At 39.0% G+C, this 19,158-nt stretch overlaps 2 protein-coding genes across 4 annotated transcripts in view; one reads left to right on the top strand and one right to left on the bottom strand.

Annotated features, from left to right (window-relative positions):
• Positions 1 to 683: 683 nt before the first annotated feature.
• On the bottom strand, positions 684 to 19,074 carry MZT1 (mitotic spindle organizing protein 1). Of its 3 annotated transcripts, XR_015252636.1 has the most exons (5): positions 18,819 to 19,074; positions 18,384 to 18,479; positions 8,268 to 8,413; positions 3,729 to 3,923; positions 684 to 2,437 (listed from the first exon to the last, which is right to left on the bottom strand). XR_015252636.1 is itself a non-coding variant. In XM_086710648.1 (4 exons), exons 1-4 carry the CDS (start codon positions 18,886 to 18,888, stop codon positions 2,414 to 2,416), a joined length of 336 nt encoding a protein of 111 aa, XP_086566774.1. In that variant the 5' UTR covers positions 18,889 to 19,012; the 3' UTR covers positions 684 to 2,413. The 3 variants fall into 3 exon arrangements, 2 of the variants coding, with proteins under 2 accessions (XP_086566774.1, XP_086566782.1); XM_086710648.1 differs by lacking the exon at positions 3,729 to 3,923 and having other exon boundaries at positions 18,819 to 19,012; XM_086710656.1 differs by lacking the exons at positions 3,729 to 3,923; positions 18,384 to 18,479; positions 18,819 to 19,074 and adding an exon at positions 12,788 to 13,282.
• Positions 18,573 to 19,158, top strand: part of BORA (BORA aurora kinase A activator) — a 28,799-nt gene continuing 28,213 nt past the window's right edge. The window contains exon 1 of the mRNA XM_025923467.2: positions 18,573 to 18,792. Within this exon, the coding sequence (XP_025779252.1) occupies positions 18,655 to 18,792 (138 nt within the window). The 5' untranslated portion in view covers positions 18,573 to 18,654. The remainder of the gene's footprint in view (positions 18,793 to 19,158) is intronic.

The raw sequence follows: 19,158 nt of genomic DNA, 5'->3' as shown, positions 1-19,158 counted from the left end.
CACAACAGTGTGAATGTTGTTACTGTCACTGAACTGTAAAACCTAAAAATGGTTAAAATAGTAAATTTTATGTTGCACACATTTTAAAATATAAAATAAGGCAAGGGGTGCCTGGATGGCTCAGTCAGTTAAGCATCTGACTTTTGATTTTGGCTCAGGTCATGACCTTACAGTTTGTGGATTCAAGCCCCTTGTCGGTCGGGCTCTGTGCTGACAACATGGATCCTGCTTCAGATTCTCTCTCTTTGCCCCTCCCCTGTTCGCTCTCTCTCACACACACAAAAAAACAAACATGAAAAAAAATGTAAAAATATATATACATAACATGTGGCTTAGGGCACCTGGGGGAGGAGCAGAGACACACAGAATCCCAAGTGAGCTCCAGGCTCTGAGCTGTCAGCACAGAGCCTGACGAGGGGCTGGAACTCACAAACCAGGAGATCATGTGACTTGAAGTTGGACGCTTAACCCACCCAGGGGAAGCCTAGGCAATGCTAATATAGCTATCTCCTTTAAGTACCAGGAGAAAAATATTCCATTTCATACCTCAAGCCTGATTTTACACTGTAAATTTAGTCTGCCCTTAAATAGTCTTCATTCACATGTAACTAATCAGCATCTAAATATAAGAATACCTACAGAAACACAAGTTGTACACACAAAAGCATAAACTAAATCAAAAGTACATGCCAATACCACCAAAATGGTTTTATTTTTGTCACTGACAACATGTATAACACTGCCAATTGTATCATTATAATTTGTTTTGATTTTGTTAAATAGTACTTAAGTATGCATTAAAAATATATGTTTACATTTAAGTGTAACACATTAAAGTTCTTTGTAAACATACTCAATATATTTTCCTGCTTTGTTTCATACATAAATAACTTAATCTACAAAATCATAAATAAAACTATTAACTCTTGTGGCCTAAGTGTATATACAAATTTTGGAGCCTGACAAATGTGTTCTCTTTATGATTTTGTAAGTAACAACATGCAATATATGCAGTGTTTATTAACAAATAAATGATTTAGCATCACAAGTCGTTATTGTCTCCCAACCAGGTTCTGCCAATAGACCTTCCAGTGCCCTTGGTAAAGAGGTTATCCACTTACAAAGTCAAAATAATTAAAAGATGAGATTTTTACAACAGTACAGAGGTTGCCACTTAGATACTACTAAGCCTTACTTTGTCTGAAGAAAAAAGCTGCTAGAGTAAATGCTTGTACTATCATTTAAAAGAATGCTAACAAAACCTAAAAGAAGATCAGATTAAAATATTAGTCTTGGGGAAAATATCCCATTGAGATTCTGTTACAGGAGCAGAATTAACACTATTGTAAATTTCCCAAAATTTATTTTGAACCATCACTTTGATTCATTAAAACTTTCAGGGAAAAAATAATGACACAAAAAAGTGACCTTAGAAAGTTGATACTTACAATTCCTGATATAGAACATTTGATTATTTACTTTTTGTTTAATGACTGCAAATATGTATTCCTTCAGAAAATATCATATTTGTTGAAAGATACTTCCTCTTTAGTGATTTATTAGATAACCACTCAAATTTTTGTTCTGTAATAAAATTAAAGAATTTTGCCTGTTGGAAATGTTTCACTATGCTTTATTTTTCTAGGCCATCATGTTTAGAGTATAAAACTTAGAAAAAAATATTGTCAATTAATATTCTCATTAAATGTAAATAATCCAAATGACAAATAAAACTAAGCACTGTCATTACTTTTAAAATCTAAGTTTCTAAGTTTTATCTTTCAGTCAATACAAAAACAATCTGGTTCATACTATTAACTGCCAGAAAAACTTCTGTTTAAAAAACTAAATATTCTTTGTTAAAGAGCAGATGAAAACAATGATTTCCATGCTCTTATAAGAAAGATTCTGATATACCTAAGTCTAAATCAAATCCATAAATAAGGTGGCTGAAATTCTGTCAACTTTTAACCCAATACAACATGAATCCACGGTTATTTTGCATAAACAATTCAAAATTAAATTTTATAATGGAAATGTCAACAAGTCATAACTACTACATTACTTCTGATGGGCTCCACTATACTTCAACCAGGCACAGCAGATGTGCACATCTGATAGACAGACTGCTTAGAAAATTAAAGCTATCAGAGCTATAAATAAGGAATACATAAATATGAACCAGCATTAGAGCTGTTAAAAAAAAGTAAGATGTGATGTAAACACATCTGATAGTTCTCTCTGTAAGCCATTTTCCACTGATTTATAAAGCTATGGTTTTATAATTCTTTTAAAAAGGAAAATGTTTCTACACTGCTGCATGCAGTAATTTCATTGTACATTCTTGACTACAATGCAATCTTCAAATCCTCTTGAAGAGCCTGACATATCTCATCAGGATTTCTCCAGAAAGTCAGCTTGTCGCATTTTCAGCAGCCTAGAACAAGAAAGTAAGTTTCATTATAATAAAATCATGGAAAAGACACCACAGAGATATATTTGTCAATACTGTACTGTCATTAACAAACAATTCCTCCCCCACATATACCAAGCCACTTGCATCAGGATAATGCAGTGTTTTTCACTTTTTGCAGTACATTAGAACTACCTTTTGAACTGACTGCTAGGCTAACAGTGGAAAATTGTTATATCATCTTAATGCAGTTAACGTAAAAATAAAAATATACTGCTACTTGAAAAACTGACCCACAGCAGACCTTGTCCACACACTGTATCCACCTTATCCAGTCTTTATTGGTTTATCTGTTTCTGCATGTTTCATTTTAGTGTGAAAAGGGGATTAAGAATGGAAAAGACCTTTCTGTTACAGGACAGAGAAAAAAAGGGCAAAAGGAATACTGAACACATGGCTAATCCTGCTTCACCTATTCCACCAACTTGTATACTTTCCCCGATTATTCTGCAGGAATTTCCAGACACTATATTATTATCAGTAAATGATTTGATACAGATTTCTAAAAGATAAAAATTTAAACAAGTAATTTCTTAATTCCAAATATGAAAATGATGATTTTAAACAAGTGTTTCAAAAATACAGGGTAAACTTGTAATTCATGTATGTTTCAACTTCATAATTAAAACTTGCTTTTATGTTTAGTCTAAGTCCGAAGGCCTTTCATGAAAATCACTTAACGTGCTGGGAAAATTGTAGTTCTCAATCTGAAACCTTCTCTCTGCAATCAACAGAACCTACCTCGTCCAGATAGTTGGCTATTCTAATTAGCCTTTCGCTTCTTTAGGTTTATTATTCACAAGGATTAGAAAACTAGTTTGAAAAACATTCCCCTTATTCTAAAAGATTTCTTACTTCTTTCTACCTTTATAGGTTCTTATATTAGTTTTAGCTACATACCTTTAGGCACTTTGTCTTCTTCCTAACCCACTTTTTAGTATCATCTACTTCAAAGAAGACTTGAAATAATATAGACAACTACAGAAATTTTTAAAAATTAAAGTACCTTTAACTTTTTGTCCAGCCGCATTCCATTTTCATACGAATTTTAGAGATTCTCCTCCAAGATACAGACATTGAAATAAGTATTTTCACCTAAACTAAGCAAACCATTAACCCTGTACAGCATTCCTATTACATGAATGTAGCACTACTCTGTTTGAAAGGACAGTAATGGCATCCTAGAGAACTAGTTACCAGATTGTCATTAGAGACTCCAAAATCTCGTAAGCATTGGCCCTGGGGAAAAACCAACCTTAACAAGTCTTGTCTTTCACACTTCCCTTTCCTGTGTACATTTATTCCCTCCTTTGGGAGGATGGGTGGGGACACAAGACTTATTGAATCCCTCATTTCTCTCCCAGCTGTCTCCAATGTCCTCATGCTGTACAAGACGTTCATACAGTGAGGAGACACGTCGGTCACCCTAAGATATCATCATACAGGACAGCTGCAAGAGAAAGGGCAAGGCTTATTCTGCATAGGAATGCATCAACAGTACAATTCAAGGCCCCTTGGCACTAAAAGTAGAAGATACAGGAAAGTAGGTTTTGCCCAGAATTTCTGAAATCACAATGTGTGAATAATTACTTACACATAAATACTAGCTCTAAGGAGACAACACCAAAATTCAGTGTTGATAGATCATTCATAAAAATAAAGTCTATTTTTTAAAAACTGCACCTAATGTCCTATCTATGCTGTGAGAGATACACATAATGTGACATATCTATTGATGCTTAAGAAACGGACCTAATTGTGTTACACACAACCAGTTACTTTTACTATAAATGACTTAAACATTATCAATATACAAATCTATGAGAAAGAAAGGCAAAATAATTAATGAAGAATGGTTGCAATTTTCTACAGTTAACTAAAGAACAAAGGAAAAACTGGATGTTTCAGACCAACAGCTCCTTGCAACATTTCAGGATGTCCTCGATTTATATTTTACACATTCTAAAATAGAGTTAAGTACCATACAATTATATTCTAATCACCAGGATTTCAAGGTAAAGGCAGTAAAACACAATAGGAACAGTTTTTCCTTACCCTATTTTTAGTTCTGAAAGAAAAGTATGGGAGAAATTAATTACTAGCAACCACCCAAAAAGGGGAAAACAACCATACATTTAAAAAGTCTATAAAGATGGGGCGCCTGGGTGGCTCAGTCGGTTGAGCATCTGACTTTGGCTCAGGTCATGATCTCACAGCTCATGAGTTCAAGCCCCACGTCAGGCTCTGTGCTGAAAGCTCGGAGCCTGGAGCCTGTTTCAGATTCTGTGTCTCCCTCTCTCTGCCCCTCCCCAACTCATGCTCTGTCTCTGTCAAATATAAACAAACATTTAAAAAAAAATTTTAAAAGTCTGTAAAGAGTAAAGAGTGGTCAAGGAAAGACAGGTGTGGTTCACATTATTTTTAAAGTAGCATACCATCTAGAATGGTATTTGCCAAATATCACTGGTTATCTTGTGGGTGGTTCTGAAGGATTTGTTTCCTTCTTTAATACAAATTATATACAGATTTCAAAAATGCCTTTAAAGAAAACATGTAAAAGTTCTAATTAACAATTTTCTTCTTTGCTACAAACTTTTTAGGATTCTCCTCCCGGTTTTTTTTTTTTTTTTTTTTTTTAATATTTATTTTGAGAGAGAGAGAGAGAGAGACAGAGAGAGAGGGAGGGAGAGAGCATTTGCCTGCAAACAGGAAGGGGAAGAGAGAGACAGGGAGAGCCAGAATCCTAAGTAGATTCTGCACGGTCAGTGTGGGGCCAATGCAAGGCTCGAACTCATGAACTGTGAGATCATGATCTGAACTGAAATCAAGAGTTGGACACTTAACCAACTGAGCCACCCAGTGCCCCAAGTCTGAATAGATTTTATAATTATTTAAAAACCTGACTAAAAGAACTTAGTAATCTTACATGCACAGTTAACAAAAGGTTCACATTCAGAATACTTAAGGAAAGACTACCAGTAAAAAAGGGAAAATAAGCCAGAAAAAATGGGCAAGCAACTTGAAACGGTTATCTCGCAAAAGAAAATGGCCAAAAATATGTAAGAACATTCAACCTCACTGGTATTAGAAGAAATGCAAATAAAACCATATAAGAAACCTACACATACCCAGCAAAAATGACTAAAATTAAAAACACTCCCAATATTAAGTATTGACAAAGACGTGGAGCAAGGAAGGGAAATTCGTATGCTGCTGCTGGAAACAGAAATTAGCACAACTACTTTAGAAGAGTTTAGCATTATCTATTCAAGTTGAAGATAAACATAACCTAACAACCAAGAGACTTTATTTCTAGAATACACACCCAAAGGAAATGCATGCATATATGCATCACGAGACATGGACAACTATACTCATAGCAGCATATTCCTAATAGCCTCACACTGGAAGCAATCGAATGTCCACACAAGGTAGAAAGGATAAATAAATAGTAGTATATTTGTGTAATGAAGCATGATTATTCCAGTGGAAAGGACTGTGTTACAGCTACACACAACATAAATGACCCTCACATGATCCTACTCATAAGTGGAATCCAAAAAAACAAAAACAAAATCAGAATCAGACCTATAAAAAGTGAACAAACTGATGGTTGCAGAAGGGAGCAGGGAGGCAGATGGGCACAACGCGTGAGGGGAGAGGGAGAGACAGGCTTCCAGTTACAGAATGAATAAGTCACAGGAATAAAAGGCGAGGCATAAAGAAATATAGTGATGTCATGGGACAGATGGCAGCTTTTGATAAACATATAACATAATGTATAAACCTGTCAAATCACTAAGTTGTACACCTGAAATTAATGTAACATTGTATGTCAACTATACTCAAAAAAACCAAAACACAAAAACTCTCTCAAACATGTTAAATGGGGGCGCCTTGGTGGCTCAGTCAGTTAAGCCTCTGACTTCAGCGTGGGTACTGATCTCGTGGTGCGTGGAGTTCAAGACCCGTGTCGGGCTCTGTGTTGACAGCTCAGAGCCTGGATAGAGCCTGCTTCAGATTCTGTGTCTCCCTCTCTCTGCCCTTCCCCTGCTCATGCTCATGCTCCGTCTCTCTCTCAAAGATAAAGATTAAAAAAAACCATAATGTTAAATGAAGAACTAGGTAAAGATTGTGCTCTAAGATTCTCTTTATATCAAGCTCGAAAATTTTATAAAATTAGCCTGCAGTGTTTAAAGACCCATGTTAGACAGTAAAACTGTTCAAAGAAAGTATCTACCATAAAAGTCAGGACAGTAGATACTGGAAGGGGAACAGGACACGTTAGTGATGGGGGAGCTCCCAGGAACTTCTGGGTGCTAGCAGTGAGAACTGTACAGATAGTCTCTTTATGATAAATTTTTGCTCTGTGAATATGCTCTGTTTACCTTTTTGTGTTAGTTTCCTTCCTAAAGAACCCTAGCCTTCTTTCATTTTGTCCCGGTTGCTTTCAGTCAGGCTGGCAGTGTTCTGTGCACAGACAGGTGACTGCATCTAGGAGTCATGCACATAATCTCCTTACCACATCCACACCCTGGGCCTTCTCTCCAGAGCATGCTCTGGGGTAAGGCTGATAATTTTCCAAATCAAGTGGTGGTTCCTTTTCACTTACCAGTTCCTTCCTTGATTTCTCATTCCTCTTATATTTTATTTTTCAGTAGCAAAGGAAAAATCAGACTGCACTTTCCACACTTTGCTAGGAAATTTCCTCTGCTAGCTATCCAAGTTCATCACTTACAAGTTTTATTTTTCTTCCAATAGTAAAACATAATTGAGCCAAGTGCTCTGTCACTTTATAGCAAGGACAACCTTCCCTCCAGAGTTCAATAATATGATCCTCATGAGGTCTCACCCGAAGCCCCTTTAACGTCCGTTATTTCCAGCAACATTCTGTTCATAATAATGTGTGTATTCTCTAAGACAAATAAAGCTTTCTGTACAGCTCTCCTCTCTTTTCTGTGCCCTCACCAGAACTGCTTTTAATGTCCACAGTTCTACCAAGTTTTTTCAAGGAAATCTGGGCTCTATTAAGTGGTGTAAAATTTTCCCACCTCAACCCATCACCCAATTCCAAAGCCACTTCCTCACTTGTAGGTGTTTATTACAACAGCACCCCACTTTCTAAAAGTGAAATCTGCGTTAGATTTCTAGAGCTGCCATCACCAGGTTCCAAACAAACTGGGTGGCTGAAAACAACAGAGATTTATTTTCTCACAGTTCTAAAGGCTAGAAGTCCAACATCAAGGAGTCAGAAGGCTCTAGCAGAAGATCCTTCCTTGCCTCTTCCTAGCTTCTGATGGCTGCCAACAATCCTTGGCCACCACTCTCATCTCTGCCTCCACTGTCCAAAGCCATTCTCCCATGTCTGTCTGTGTCTCCACATGGCACTCTTTTCGTGTATCTTGGTCCAAATTTTCCTTGTCTAATAAGAACATCGCTCATTAATCCATTATGAGCTCACCTTAACTTAATTACACCTGCTGATACACTATTTCCAAGTAAGGTCACATTCACAGGTACCGGCCTTGAACATATCTTTTTGGGCACAGACACAACGTTAGTCACAACACAAGGAAAATTCTAAACACAGCTGGAGACTTCTGTGAGAGACAACATGGTCCACGATAGTAGCAATTTTTGTAGTTGAACATATGCTACAAAGATCCTGGTTTTCAGAATTTCTAATGGTGACAGAAGTTAGTTTAATAACATTTAACTAGGATCTTTCACATAAATCCATTAAAAAATAAAAAAGTATTTTTATTTACAACGAACTAACATACAAATCTCTAACCTTTAGTGCTTCAGTGGCCTTGCGAAGTTCCTTAATAACCGACGATAAAGCTTCTGGGTTAATTCCTTGTTCACAAAGACGTACACAAATAGACAGAGTTTCCATATCTAAGCCAGTATTCAAAATTCTTGAAATTTCCAACAGAACTGAAAAAGACATTGAGAAAACTTCAAAAAAATTACATTTAAAAATATGCACACATTACTGTTTTTAATTCATAGAATACTGCACAATATCAAAGAACTAGCAGAGCATCCCTAGATTTTGAAATTGTCAAGTATACTGTCTTGCTCTTACTTAGTCCTAGAACCAAAACTAGACTTACACCACCCTCCCTCCACATAACTAACTGCATTTTACACTGTGATTTATATTCTACCACTCACTTAATATCTTAAGTATATGCATCATAATCAGGATTATTCTGAACATTTCCCCATTTTTTAGTAACCTTTTACAATGTAATTTAGTCACATAACATCCCATTATATGAAAACACCATACATTACTTAGCTACTCTATTTTAAGAGTTAAGTGGGTCACATGTTTCCCCCACTGAAGTAATACTGTGATAAGCATCTGTACATACTAATTTCATTTTATTAGGATAAATTCCTAGAAGTGGAATTGTTCAGTAATGTACATATTTAAGGCTTTAAAAGTGGTTAGAAGCATCTACAATTTGACGGAATCATGTCTGTTGAAATCTAGTAGTAAAAAACAAAAGTTTATTTTTTAACTTCATTTTTTATAGTTACTTCATTTTATTGTAGTTTATAAAAGTAATTGACATGAGAAACACTAGCAAAAAGCAGCACAGAATATAAATACATTGGCTTCATTAAATTTTGTTTTATGGTGGTTGTTCCCCAGAGCATGTTTAGAATTTGTTAAGTCAATGGTCAACATATTATCTATTGCTTCCTGTATTATTTTCTCTTGGCATTATATTTAGAAGGTTATTCCCCATGCAAAGATTATAGAATTATCCATCAGTATATCCTTCCATCACTTCAAAGTTTATTTCCTGCCCACCTATAAACATTTAAATATTTAACTCCCTGGAGTTCGGGTGGAAAATAGGATCTGAAATAAGTTCACTGCCTCAATACTATTTGTTGAGTGACTTATATTTTTACCATTCAATTAAGATGCCACCTTTATCACATAGTAAATTCCCATTTACCTATGGATTTGTTGCATGTCTATCTTATTTAATTACTAACTTTTATCAGCATGTAGAAGGTTCAAGATTCTTTGTAATCTTTCATTTTTGTAAGCTTTTTTGTTCTCTCAGTGAACTTAAAAATCCTGATCAATTCCAAAAACAAACTCCAGGTGGATTCTGACTTGCATTGCATAAAAACTACGGTGTTGAATGGACAAGTTAACAATACTGAATGATCCATTAAGTCAAACTCCTTCTGAAAACTATTACACTATTCACAATGTGCATGAAATGGACCCTTTTCACCTTTTTATATCAGACATTCATTTTCATCTCCAGAATTTCAAGTTTAAAAAAAAAAAAAGTCTCCCATGCCTCTAATTAATTTTTTGAACACATGGAGTACAGTTCTAAGGTCCTTGTCTTGCTAATTCTAACTGTGTCAATTTTGGGTCTGTTTCAACTGATTCAATTTTCTCCTATCATTGGTTGCATTTTCCTGCTTTGTATACTTAATAATTTTTTATTAGATGCTTGACATTGTAAATTTTACCTTGTTGGTTGATAAGTATTTCTGTACATATTCTTAAGCTTTGTAATGAGATGCAGTTAACTGAAAACAGTTTGAGTCATTTAAGATTTACATAGTCCGGATTAGAGCCCTGTTTAGTGCACAGCTAACTGTTCCTCATCACTGAGGAAAGATGCTCCTGAGTACTATACTCAATGCCTCGTGAATTATGAAGCTTTCCATTCTGGCTGGTAGAGAGAAGCCTTGTATAAGCATGGTGTACTGTTCCTTCTAATTCTTTTGGATGCGTTTTCTAGCTTTTTGGGTACTTTCCTCATACATATGTGCTAATCAATGCTCTTCTGAATATTTGAGGAGGACCCTTCTCCTGATCTCCAGAATCCTCTCTCTGTAAGCTCTTTCCTCTCAGGTATTCTGTCTTGCAAACTCTACCTGCCTTGATCTCCCTGGACTCAATAACCTCCTTTTGCTAACTCAGGGGGTCCAAAGAGTTCTACCTGGGTTCGCAACACCCCCCAACTGCTGGGAACTCTCTAAAGGTTCCAAGAACAGGAAAGTACTGGGCTCACTTCATTTACTGTGCTTAGGATCACTTTCCTTCACAGCCTGATGTCCAGTGTCTTGAAAACCATTGTTCTATATCAGTTTTGTTGTTGTTTTCCAGGCAGGAGGGTAAATCCGGGTTGTTCCTCCACCATGGCTGGAAGCTGACAGCCCTTTCCATTTCATTTCTTCAGTCTGGATATGCCAACATACCAATAATGCTCTTCAGTTGTATGTAGGCTGTAATTCATGTTATGTTGAATTTATTTCACTAACTCTATTTTGAGATTTCTAATTTCCCCTCAGAATTGCTTGTTGTTTTTAAGTTTATCTGAACTTTTTAATGTTTATTCACTTTTTGAGAGAGAGAGAGAGAGAGAGAGACCACGCGTGCGTGCGCACGAGTGGGGAGCGGGGAGAGAGGGAGACACAGAATCTGAAGCAGGCTCAAGGTTCTGAGCTGTCAGCACAGAGCCCAACAAGGGGCTTGAACTCAAGAAGCCCTAAGATCATGAGCTGGCTGAAGTCAGACGCTTAGCCAACTGAGCCACCCAGGCGCCTCTATTTAACCATTTTTGAAAGACAGAGCAGGAAAGAGTGCAAGTAACGGTGGGGAGTGGGGGTGGGGGTGGGGGTGGGCAGAGAGAGAGGGAGAGAAAAGAATCTCAAGCAGGCTCTGCCCAGTCAGCAAGGAGCCCCAACGTGGGGCTATATCCCATGAACTGTTAGATCAAGACCTGAGCCAAGATCAAGAGTTGGGACGCTTAACCCTGAGTGACCCAGTGCCTCTGCTTGTTATTTCATAGTTACATGCTTTTTTATAACCACTTATTTCATGACTGTTGTTTCTGCCTTTACCTATTTGAAAGTATATTTTTATCTTTGGCCATTTTTGAGATTTGTGTTTTCTGTTTCTTTAAGTATAAGCCAGCAGGAAAAGAGAATGCTTAAGTGTCTGCTCTCTAGAGGCTAAGTACCTCTTAGGTGAGTTCAAATGTCACCTTCATTACTTAGTAAGCAAGGCAACCTTTCTATGCCTTTATTTTATCATTCTGTGAAAGTGGGGTAATAATACTTTACAGGATCATTGTGAGGATTACAGGACATACTTCAGAACGCCGTGTCCACTGGCATCTGGTAGCGCTCAAAAAAAGAGTTACCTGTTACTACTAAACTTTCTCCCTCTTTTTCAATTTGTATGTGAGTTGTTTATGTTTTTCATCTACCTTAGGTACTTCTGTGACTTCTGGTTGGAAGCTCATCTTCCAAAGGAGATCTTTATTGATGTCCTGAATTGGAGAAGCATTCTTCGACCGGTAGTGTCACGCCAGCCCCAGCCCTCTGGATCAGACTGGTGGAAACACCCTGGCTCCAGACTCACAGGACACACGGACGGTCCTTCCCAATCCCTGGCCGTGGCAGATGGCACATTTCTGGCCCCAGCTTCTCTCGGGCAGGGCAGCATGCTTTGTCAGGTTTCATTCCCAATCTCCTGCTGTGGTGCCCATCTGCTCTTCTCTTTGGGGAAAACCTCTCTTTCCAACCAGGAGATCTTCCTTTCTTGTTTTTAAACATTGCTGGGCTGATAATTGCATGTTAGTATTATTTCCGGTCCTTTTTATATGCTTGGAGCAGAAAGTTTCGGCAAGTGCTCAATCATCATCAATTTTGATAGTGAATCATCAATTTCTTTAATTTTTAGTTTTGATTGTTTTCACAAATTCATTCTACCTTGCTTTGGTATATTCTAAGTGATTAGTGCAGATACCCATAATATGCTCGTAATACTTATTTTTATTTTGTAGCCAGTCATCTTTAACTCTACTGAAGTTTTTCGGTTTTCAGTTGATTCTCTTGTGTTTTCTAATAATCATTTTACCTACAAATAATAGTTTCACATCTTTCTTAACAGTCTTTTCCTTTTCTTATCCTGCACTATCTGCTAAAACTTTCCTATTAATGCTTAAAAAAAGCAGTGAAAGCAGGTATTTCTGATTTTATTTAGAATGCTTTTAACATTCATGTTAAGGATGACGGTGATTTCATATAGCTATCCTTTGGTGTAGCATTTACTGTCTTCTTTGCTAAGACTCTAAAATTAGGAAAAAAGTGTTGAGTCTTATGAATACCTTTTCAGCAAACACTGAAATAACCAGGTAGTTTTCCTTTTTACATAGCAAGAGAGTACATTATGTTGCCAGACTACAGTCACAGAAGAACAATAAGCATGGAAAATCCCTACTTTTACTGTAAGCAGTTAGCAAGCCTGCTCTTTACCTTGAAGTAGAATAGATGTTACCTCATTCCTCACATTGGTCACTGTAAACATTTCCCTGAGAAATAGCAGGAAGAAAGAACAGTCAGGGCCTTGCCTTCTTGGCCTCCAGAGCAAGAATGTGCAGGTATGCTCAGGTCTCATAGGCTGCATCTCTCAACAGCGATACTGCATGACTTCTGACACTAGGCTTAAAAAGATAATATAATTTCCTCCTGACTCTCTTGAGACACTCTCCCTGGCAACCCAGCCACCAACTGGGAGCAAACCCACATGTTCCAGACAACAGCCCTGCTGCAGGCCCAGCTAATAGGCAGTGTCAACTAGAAGATATGTGAGTGGGGCGCCTGGGTGGCTCAGTCGGTTGAGTGTCTGACTCTTGATTCCGGCTCAGGTCAGGATCTCACAGGTCATGAGTTTCAAGCCCCACGTCAGGCTCTGTTCTAACAGTGCAGAGCCTGCTTCAGATTCTCTCTCTCCATCTTTCTCTGCCCCTCCCCACCGCTTGCTTGCTCTCACGCTCTCTCTCTCAAAATAAGTAAACTAAAAAAAAAAAAAAAAAAAAAAATAGAAGATACATGAGTGAAGAAGCTTTGGGATGACTCTAGAATAAGCACTAACTGCAATGCACGAGAGACCCCCAATGAGAACTACCCAGACAAGACTGGCCAATGTCCAGAACTGTGAGAGACAAGTAACTGTTGCTGTTTTATTTCACTAACCGTGGGATGGTTTGTTACAGGACAGCAGAAAACCAGAACACATACTCTGACCCTACTCCAACTCGCCAACATTATCATCACCATCATCATTAACTAATACCGACAAATTCTCCTCTCCAGTTTTCTCTTCCTGGTAGACCCCTATCCATAAATGCTCTGCTCGTTCTTCATGCCTTTGTTCATGCTTTTCTCCTCTGCCTTTTTCTATGTAATTCCATGCTCTCTTTCAGGTCCATCTCAGTACTAGTATTTCTTTCCTTTAAGCTTGCTTATAAGATTTATGTTGATCTTTACTTCCTAACTTCATAACCTGTCGGTAATAAGTACTTCTATAGTGCCTACTGTGTAATTGGTACTTACATGTATTTTATGCCTATGTTACTGCTGTAAATATAGTTATGAAAAAGGTAAATATGGTCCCAGTCCTCATGAAATTATGGTGTAGGTGAGATAGATATTGAAGTAATAACTGATCCTTGTTAAAAGGGAAATAGGGACAAGAAAAGCATACCTCCAAAACAAATTACAAGGACATCCTACTTAGTTGTGACAGTGTTTAGGAAAAATTTGTTCTGAAAAAGTGACAATTAAACTTAGACTTCAAGGGTGAAGACAACCTGAATAATGCAGAGGCAGGAAAAAGTGCAAAGAGAGGGAGAGTGAAGAAAACAGCTTGTGCAAAAGTTCCTGTGCTAGACAGAACTTGGTAAGTTCACAGAATAAATTCATAGATCTGAAAGGCTCTTCATGTAAAGGCAATGTAATTACAGGGGGAACATAGGTGTAAAATATGAGAAAAGATAGACATGAACACACACTAAGGCTCTACTGAAGATTTCAGAACTTTGGCAAGATATAAAAACGGGAGTATACAAACAGATTTTCATTTTTAAAAGACTTTGGCTGCATAGTATGGAATAGATCTTGGAAAGAGAGTCCAGTTAAGTTGTTGCAATCTTGGTGATGGAATGGCAGATGGCATGAACAGGAGAGATAGAGACAAGTGGTTCAATTTGAGATGTAGGAAGAATTGAAAGGGCTTAGTAAAGAAAAGAAGGCAGGGAAGGTCAAAGAAAGAAAAATGACTGCTAGGTTTATTTCTCCCATCAGTAATTAGACTGACAGCAAGGAATATACATTTGTTTCACTGACACTGCCTTGTACACTGTGAACTCTCTTAACTCCTTTTTCTAGCTGACTACCTGGTATATAACTAAGCAGCACTACAGTGAAAGATAAAGAAGTTTTTTTTTTTTTTTTAACACAATTGTTAAAAACCATAATTACCAGTAGGAATTGGAGGCATAAAGAAAATATAGGAAAACAAAACTCAAAGTATGAAACTATCAATAAAGAGTATCTAAAATATCAAAACGCTGAAAAGCAAAAAAAGGTCACTGAGTACGCTGGAGGACAGAGAGAGGGGCAGCTGAAAAGGCTGACATTAAAAAAAATATTTTTTAATGTTTATTTATTTTGGAGAGAGAGAAAGAGACAGAGCACAAGTGGGAGTGGGCAGAGAGAGGGAGACATAGAATCTGAAACAGGCTCCAGGCTCTGAGCGGTCAGCACAGAGCCTGAAGCAGGGCTCGAACTCATGGGCCATGAGATCACGACCTGAGCTGAAATCAAACACTTAACCAACTGAGCCACCCAGACATCTAGAAAAGGCTGACATTTTAAAGAAGGAATCTGGGAGAGAATGTTAAGAATCTAAAAATGAGAGCAGGGGACTGATACAAGACCATATACTAAATTAGGACCAGAATCGGTCAGGTTCCTTTCAGAGTGAGCCACATAGATAAAATATAAAGTCTACTTGCTTCTGAAGTATCATCAAAATGCTTTTATTTCATAATAAAAATAAAAATGTTCATAGCTGAGTTCTACAACCCTAACATCATTCAGATCCGTTAAAAGATTAAATTACTATTAGCTGACTCTAGTACTGATGGGAGAGGAGTAAAATGAGGAGAAATATACTAGACCTTGAAGGAGGGAAGTCAGATTCAAAAACTTTTGGCTCTCATGGGTGGATATAAATACAGGGAAACCCCACATTAACAGAGTTTCATATATTAATGCTATTTGGGTAGTTCAGTCTAGCCCGTTGGGCAAGCTAAAGTTTTATTTCTGGGAATGAATGTGAAGGAAGATGGGATTATAAAATGACAACATGTAAACTTGTCCAATTCAGTGTATGGTCAATTATTTATAGTGTGTCACTGTGTTTACCTTTGTGTCTCAATTATTATAGACAACATGGAAAATAGTTTTCTGTTAACTTCGCAATAATTCAACTTCACATTTTATGTGACTGTCTTAGACTCTAATTATGGCATGACATATGGCAGGGATTTCCTGTAAGTTTAGAGTTCTAATGGACATAATAGTCCCTAGCTGCCACATTTAACAAATGGTGATCCAGTGCCAACCTGGGGCCTTTCTATCTTGAGATTTGTGGGCAAACTGTGTATAGAGGAGCAGCATTCTCAAAGTCACATAGCCTCTCTATGAATTTTTATTTTTAAAACAATCTGTCAGGGGCACCTGGGTGGCTCAGTCAGTTGAGCATCGGACTCTTGATTTTGGCTCGGGTCAAGATCTCACGGTTTGTGGGTTCGAACACCGCGTCAGGCTCTGCACTGACAGAGCTGCTTGAGATTCTCTCTCTCCCTCTCCCCTGTGTGTGCGTGCTCTCTCAATAAATAGACTTTATGAGGCGCCTGGGTGGCTCAGTCGGTTAAGTGTCCAACCCTAGATTTTGGCTCAGGTCACGATCTCAGGGATCAGGAGTTTGAGCCCCACATCGGGCTCTGTGTTGGCAGTGTGAAGCCTGCTTGGGATTCACTCTGTCTCCCTGTCTCTGCCACTCCCCAGCTCTCCCTCTCTTTCAAAGCAAATACATAAACTTTAAAATAAACTTTAAAGAAAAAAATGTCATTTCTTCACTTTTTCACATGCTTATACTCTCAATAATCATTTTACACACACTTCTCTCAGTAAAAATCTTGATGCAACCAATACAATCAGTTCTCATTTGTACGTCGGCAATTCCACCAGCAATAAAATGTGAGTTTTCCATTCAAATGGGATTCTATGGCCATATAAATAAGGACCTGAGCATAGCTAACATAAGAAAACTAACAGGAAGTGAGGCCTCTTACTCTCCATTCGGTTAGAAAACCCACTGGCTTCCAAGCAAAGATGTAAAACAAAACCAGCATTGCCCCACTTTTTGAAAGTTCGTCTCCACTTAGCTTTTACGAAAGATCTATATTAATAGCTATTTTTGCTAACCAAAAGAAATCCAAAGAGGGTTAAAAAAAAAAAGGCAGAAAGTGAAAATAGTGTTCAGTGCTTGTTGGCAGCAAGCCATTAGCATGTAACCCCAGCATTTTGAGCATCACTGCCAAGCTCCTTCCCCAGGAATTACACTCAGTATCTCACCATCAAGCTGCCAGAGCTTTGAACTATTACCGGGAGCACATGTGCTTTATCTCTATTTCTTTTGTATATCTGTTAACAAGATGTGTCTTAAGGTATCAGAAAAGTCCAAGAAAGATTATTTTCTGGATTTGAGAACACTCAAAAAATTTTCCATGTAAGTTAACACTAACTGCTTCTTCACTTTATACCATTTCAGCTTAGGAAAAGTTTCATGGGAACACTGCTTTCAGAAAGCTGGGGAAACCTGTAATGTTATACACATATCACTTCTTATGTATTTAAGTCCACTTAAAAAATAAAACTAATATGCTGTGGTACACTGAGAAAGAACGGGAAATAAGCTGAAAATGGTGTTAAGAACAAAATTCTACGTTTCGGAGAAACACCAAATAGATTCTTGGTAAGTAAAAACTTAGATGCAAAGATACTAATAATATAAGTAGTTCTTTAAAAAGGAAGCAGCGGGGCACCTGGGTGGCTCAGTCGGTTAAGCGTCCGACTTCGGCTCAGGTCATGATCTCATAGTTCATGAGTTCGAGCCCCGCGTCGGGCTCTGGGCTGACAGCTCAGAGACTGGAGCCTGCTTCACATTCTGTGTCTCCCTCTCTCTCTGCCCCTTCCCTGCTCATGCTGTGTCTCTCTCTGTCTCAAAAACAAATAAACATTAAAAAAATAAAAAATAAAAAGGAAGCAGCAACCTGTGCAGAAAAAGCAAGAAGCCTTATTAGAAGTCCCCATAAGAAGCAGCTGAATCACTAAGTGGGGCCCTACAGTAAAGCAGACAAGGAGATACAGCGGGAAGGCTGACACTACTTAGTGAGAACTGCACACCACACTTAGGGTTCAATAAAGATGGAGACTGATGTCAGTATCCACTGGAAAATGTCAAAAACGCAATGTTTTAACATCCATCAAACACACATAGGCGGATGCGAATAAAAAGGAGACAAAGGATTCTGCAAGTGGGATGTACACGTAACATAACATAAAAATAAAAGTAACTACTTTTTGATCAACTTTGATACGCCTTTACCTGGTTGTCTTAAATATTCACAATAACCTCAGGAGGAAGTGATCTCATTTTACACAGAATAAAGAAAGAAGCAGGCTCAATGATGTTTAAGTAGCTTGTCTAAACTCACCCCCAGGAGTACAAAGTGGCCGAGCCGGCAGAGAGTAGAGAGAACAGAAAGGGTAACTCCAAGACACGTCTAGCACGTGTGCGCAGGCTTTACGCCCGCTTGCTTGCGGGCGCGAAAACAGGTTAAATACACCTACAGTCTCAGACACGGGCGTCACTTGATCCAGGATGAACAGAGCAGTTATGAAGGGGTTGACCTAACAAGCGCCTACTGTACTGCTAAGAGACAAAGGACACAGAGGTGACCAAACACACAAGGCCACTGTCTGCAAGGGGCTTACAGACCTGCAGACTGTCCTCGCTCGGGACTATAAGGAAGGGGGACTCTGCACCAGGTCCGGCTCAGAAGTGGGTGCGTGGGGCGACAACGGCTCCCGAGGCCTGCAAGGGGGGAAAGGACAAGAGGACCCGACGCAGCGAAGGGGCGTGGCGCGCGGGGAGGGGGCGGCGCGCGGCTCCCGCGCGGTAAACACGGAGCGCGTGCCGGGCTGACGTGGGGGCCCGAACGTCGTGCGCGCGACAAACTACGCAAGAACGAAGAGACAACTCCCAGAGGATGGGGCCATCAGCCCTACGGCCCTGGCGGGTCCCTTGGGAGAACCCTCAAAGATGCTGTTTGGGGCAGGAAGTGGACCTAAAGTCCTTCTGGACTCATCGCCGCCTGGGAGGCCTGGCTGCGGGAAACGGAGACAAGGTAAAGGGGGACTAACGGGCACTCACCATCCATGGTCTCCCTCACCGCGTTCAGATTCGCCGCCGCCGCCGCCCCGGCACCGCTGCTACTCGCCATGGTGGAGGCCGAGGGAGGCGGGAAAAGGGCCTGACCCGGAACTGGAGCGCCTTCCTTTCTCCTGGGCAATCACACCGCGCGTCCCCAGCTCACGCCGGGCAGGCTCCGCCCCTCGCGCTCGTAGCCAGCGTGAGGCTGCGTTGATTTAAATTTGGAGCCTCGTTACTCAGCGCGGAATGTGAAGCGAGGAGTTGCCATTCGAATTTACTACGCGGCCTCGATGCGATTGGTTGGTTCGCGGACAGCGGTACGTCGCGATTGGCTACTCCC

The sequence above is a fragment of the Puma concolor genome, chromosome A1, assembly GCF_028749965.1.
Source record: "Puma concolor isolate L17-30 chromosome A1, mPumCon1.1.hap2, whole genome shotgun sequence".
Taxonomy (NCBI): Eukaryota; Metazoa; Chordata; class Mammalia; order Carnivora; family Felidae; genus Puma; species Puma concolor.
Note: the sequence above shows the minus strand (reverse complement) of the source record. Positions and strands in the feature narration are given on the sequence as shown.

What these genes read in the sequence shown, in the direction of transcription:
- MZT1 (XM_086710648.1), bottom strand. Translation starts at nt 18,888, where the DNA reads ATGGCGAGTAGCAGCGGTGCCGGGGCGGCGGCGGCGGCGAATCTGAAC. An exon ending in GGTGAGGGAGACCATGGATG is followed by an intron (nt 18,480 to 18,818) that starts GTGAGTGCCCGT and finishes CCCCCCTTGCAG; the next exon opens with GCCTCGGGAGCCGTTGTCGC. An exon ending in AGGCCACTGAAGCACTAAAG is followed by an intron (nt 2,438 to 8,267) that starts GTTAGAGATTTG and finishes TTCTTGTTCTAG; the next exon opens with GCTGCTGAAAATGCGACAAG.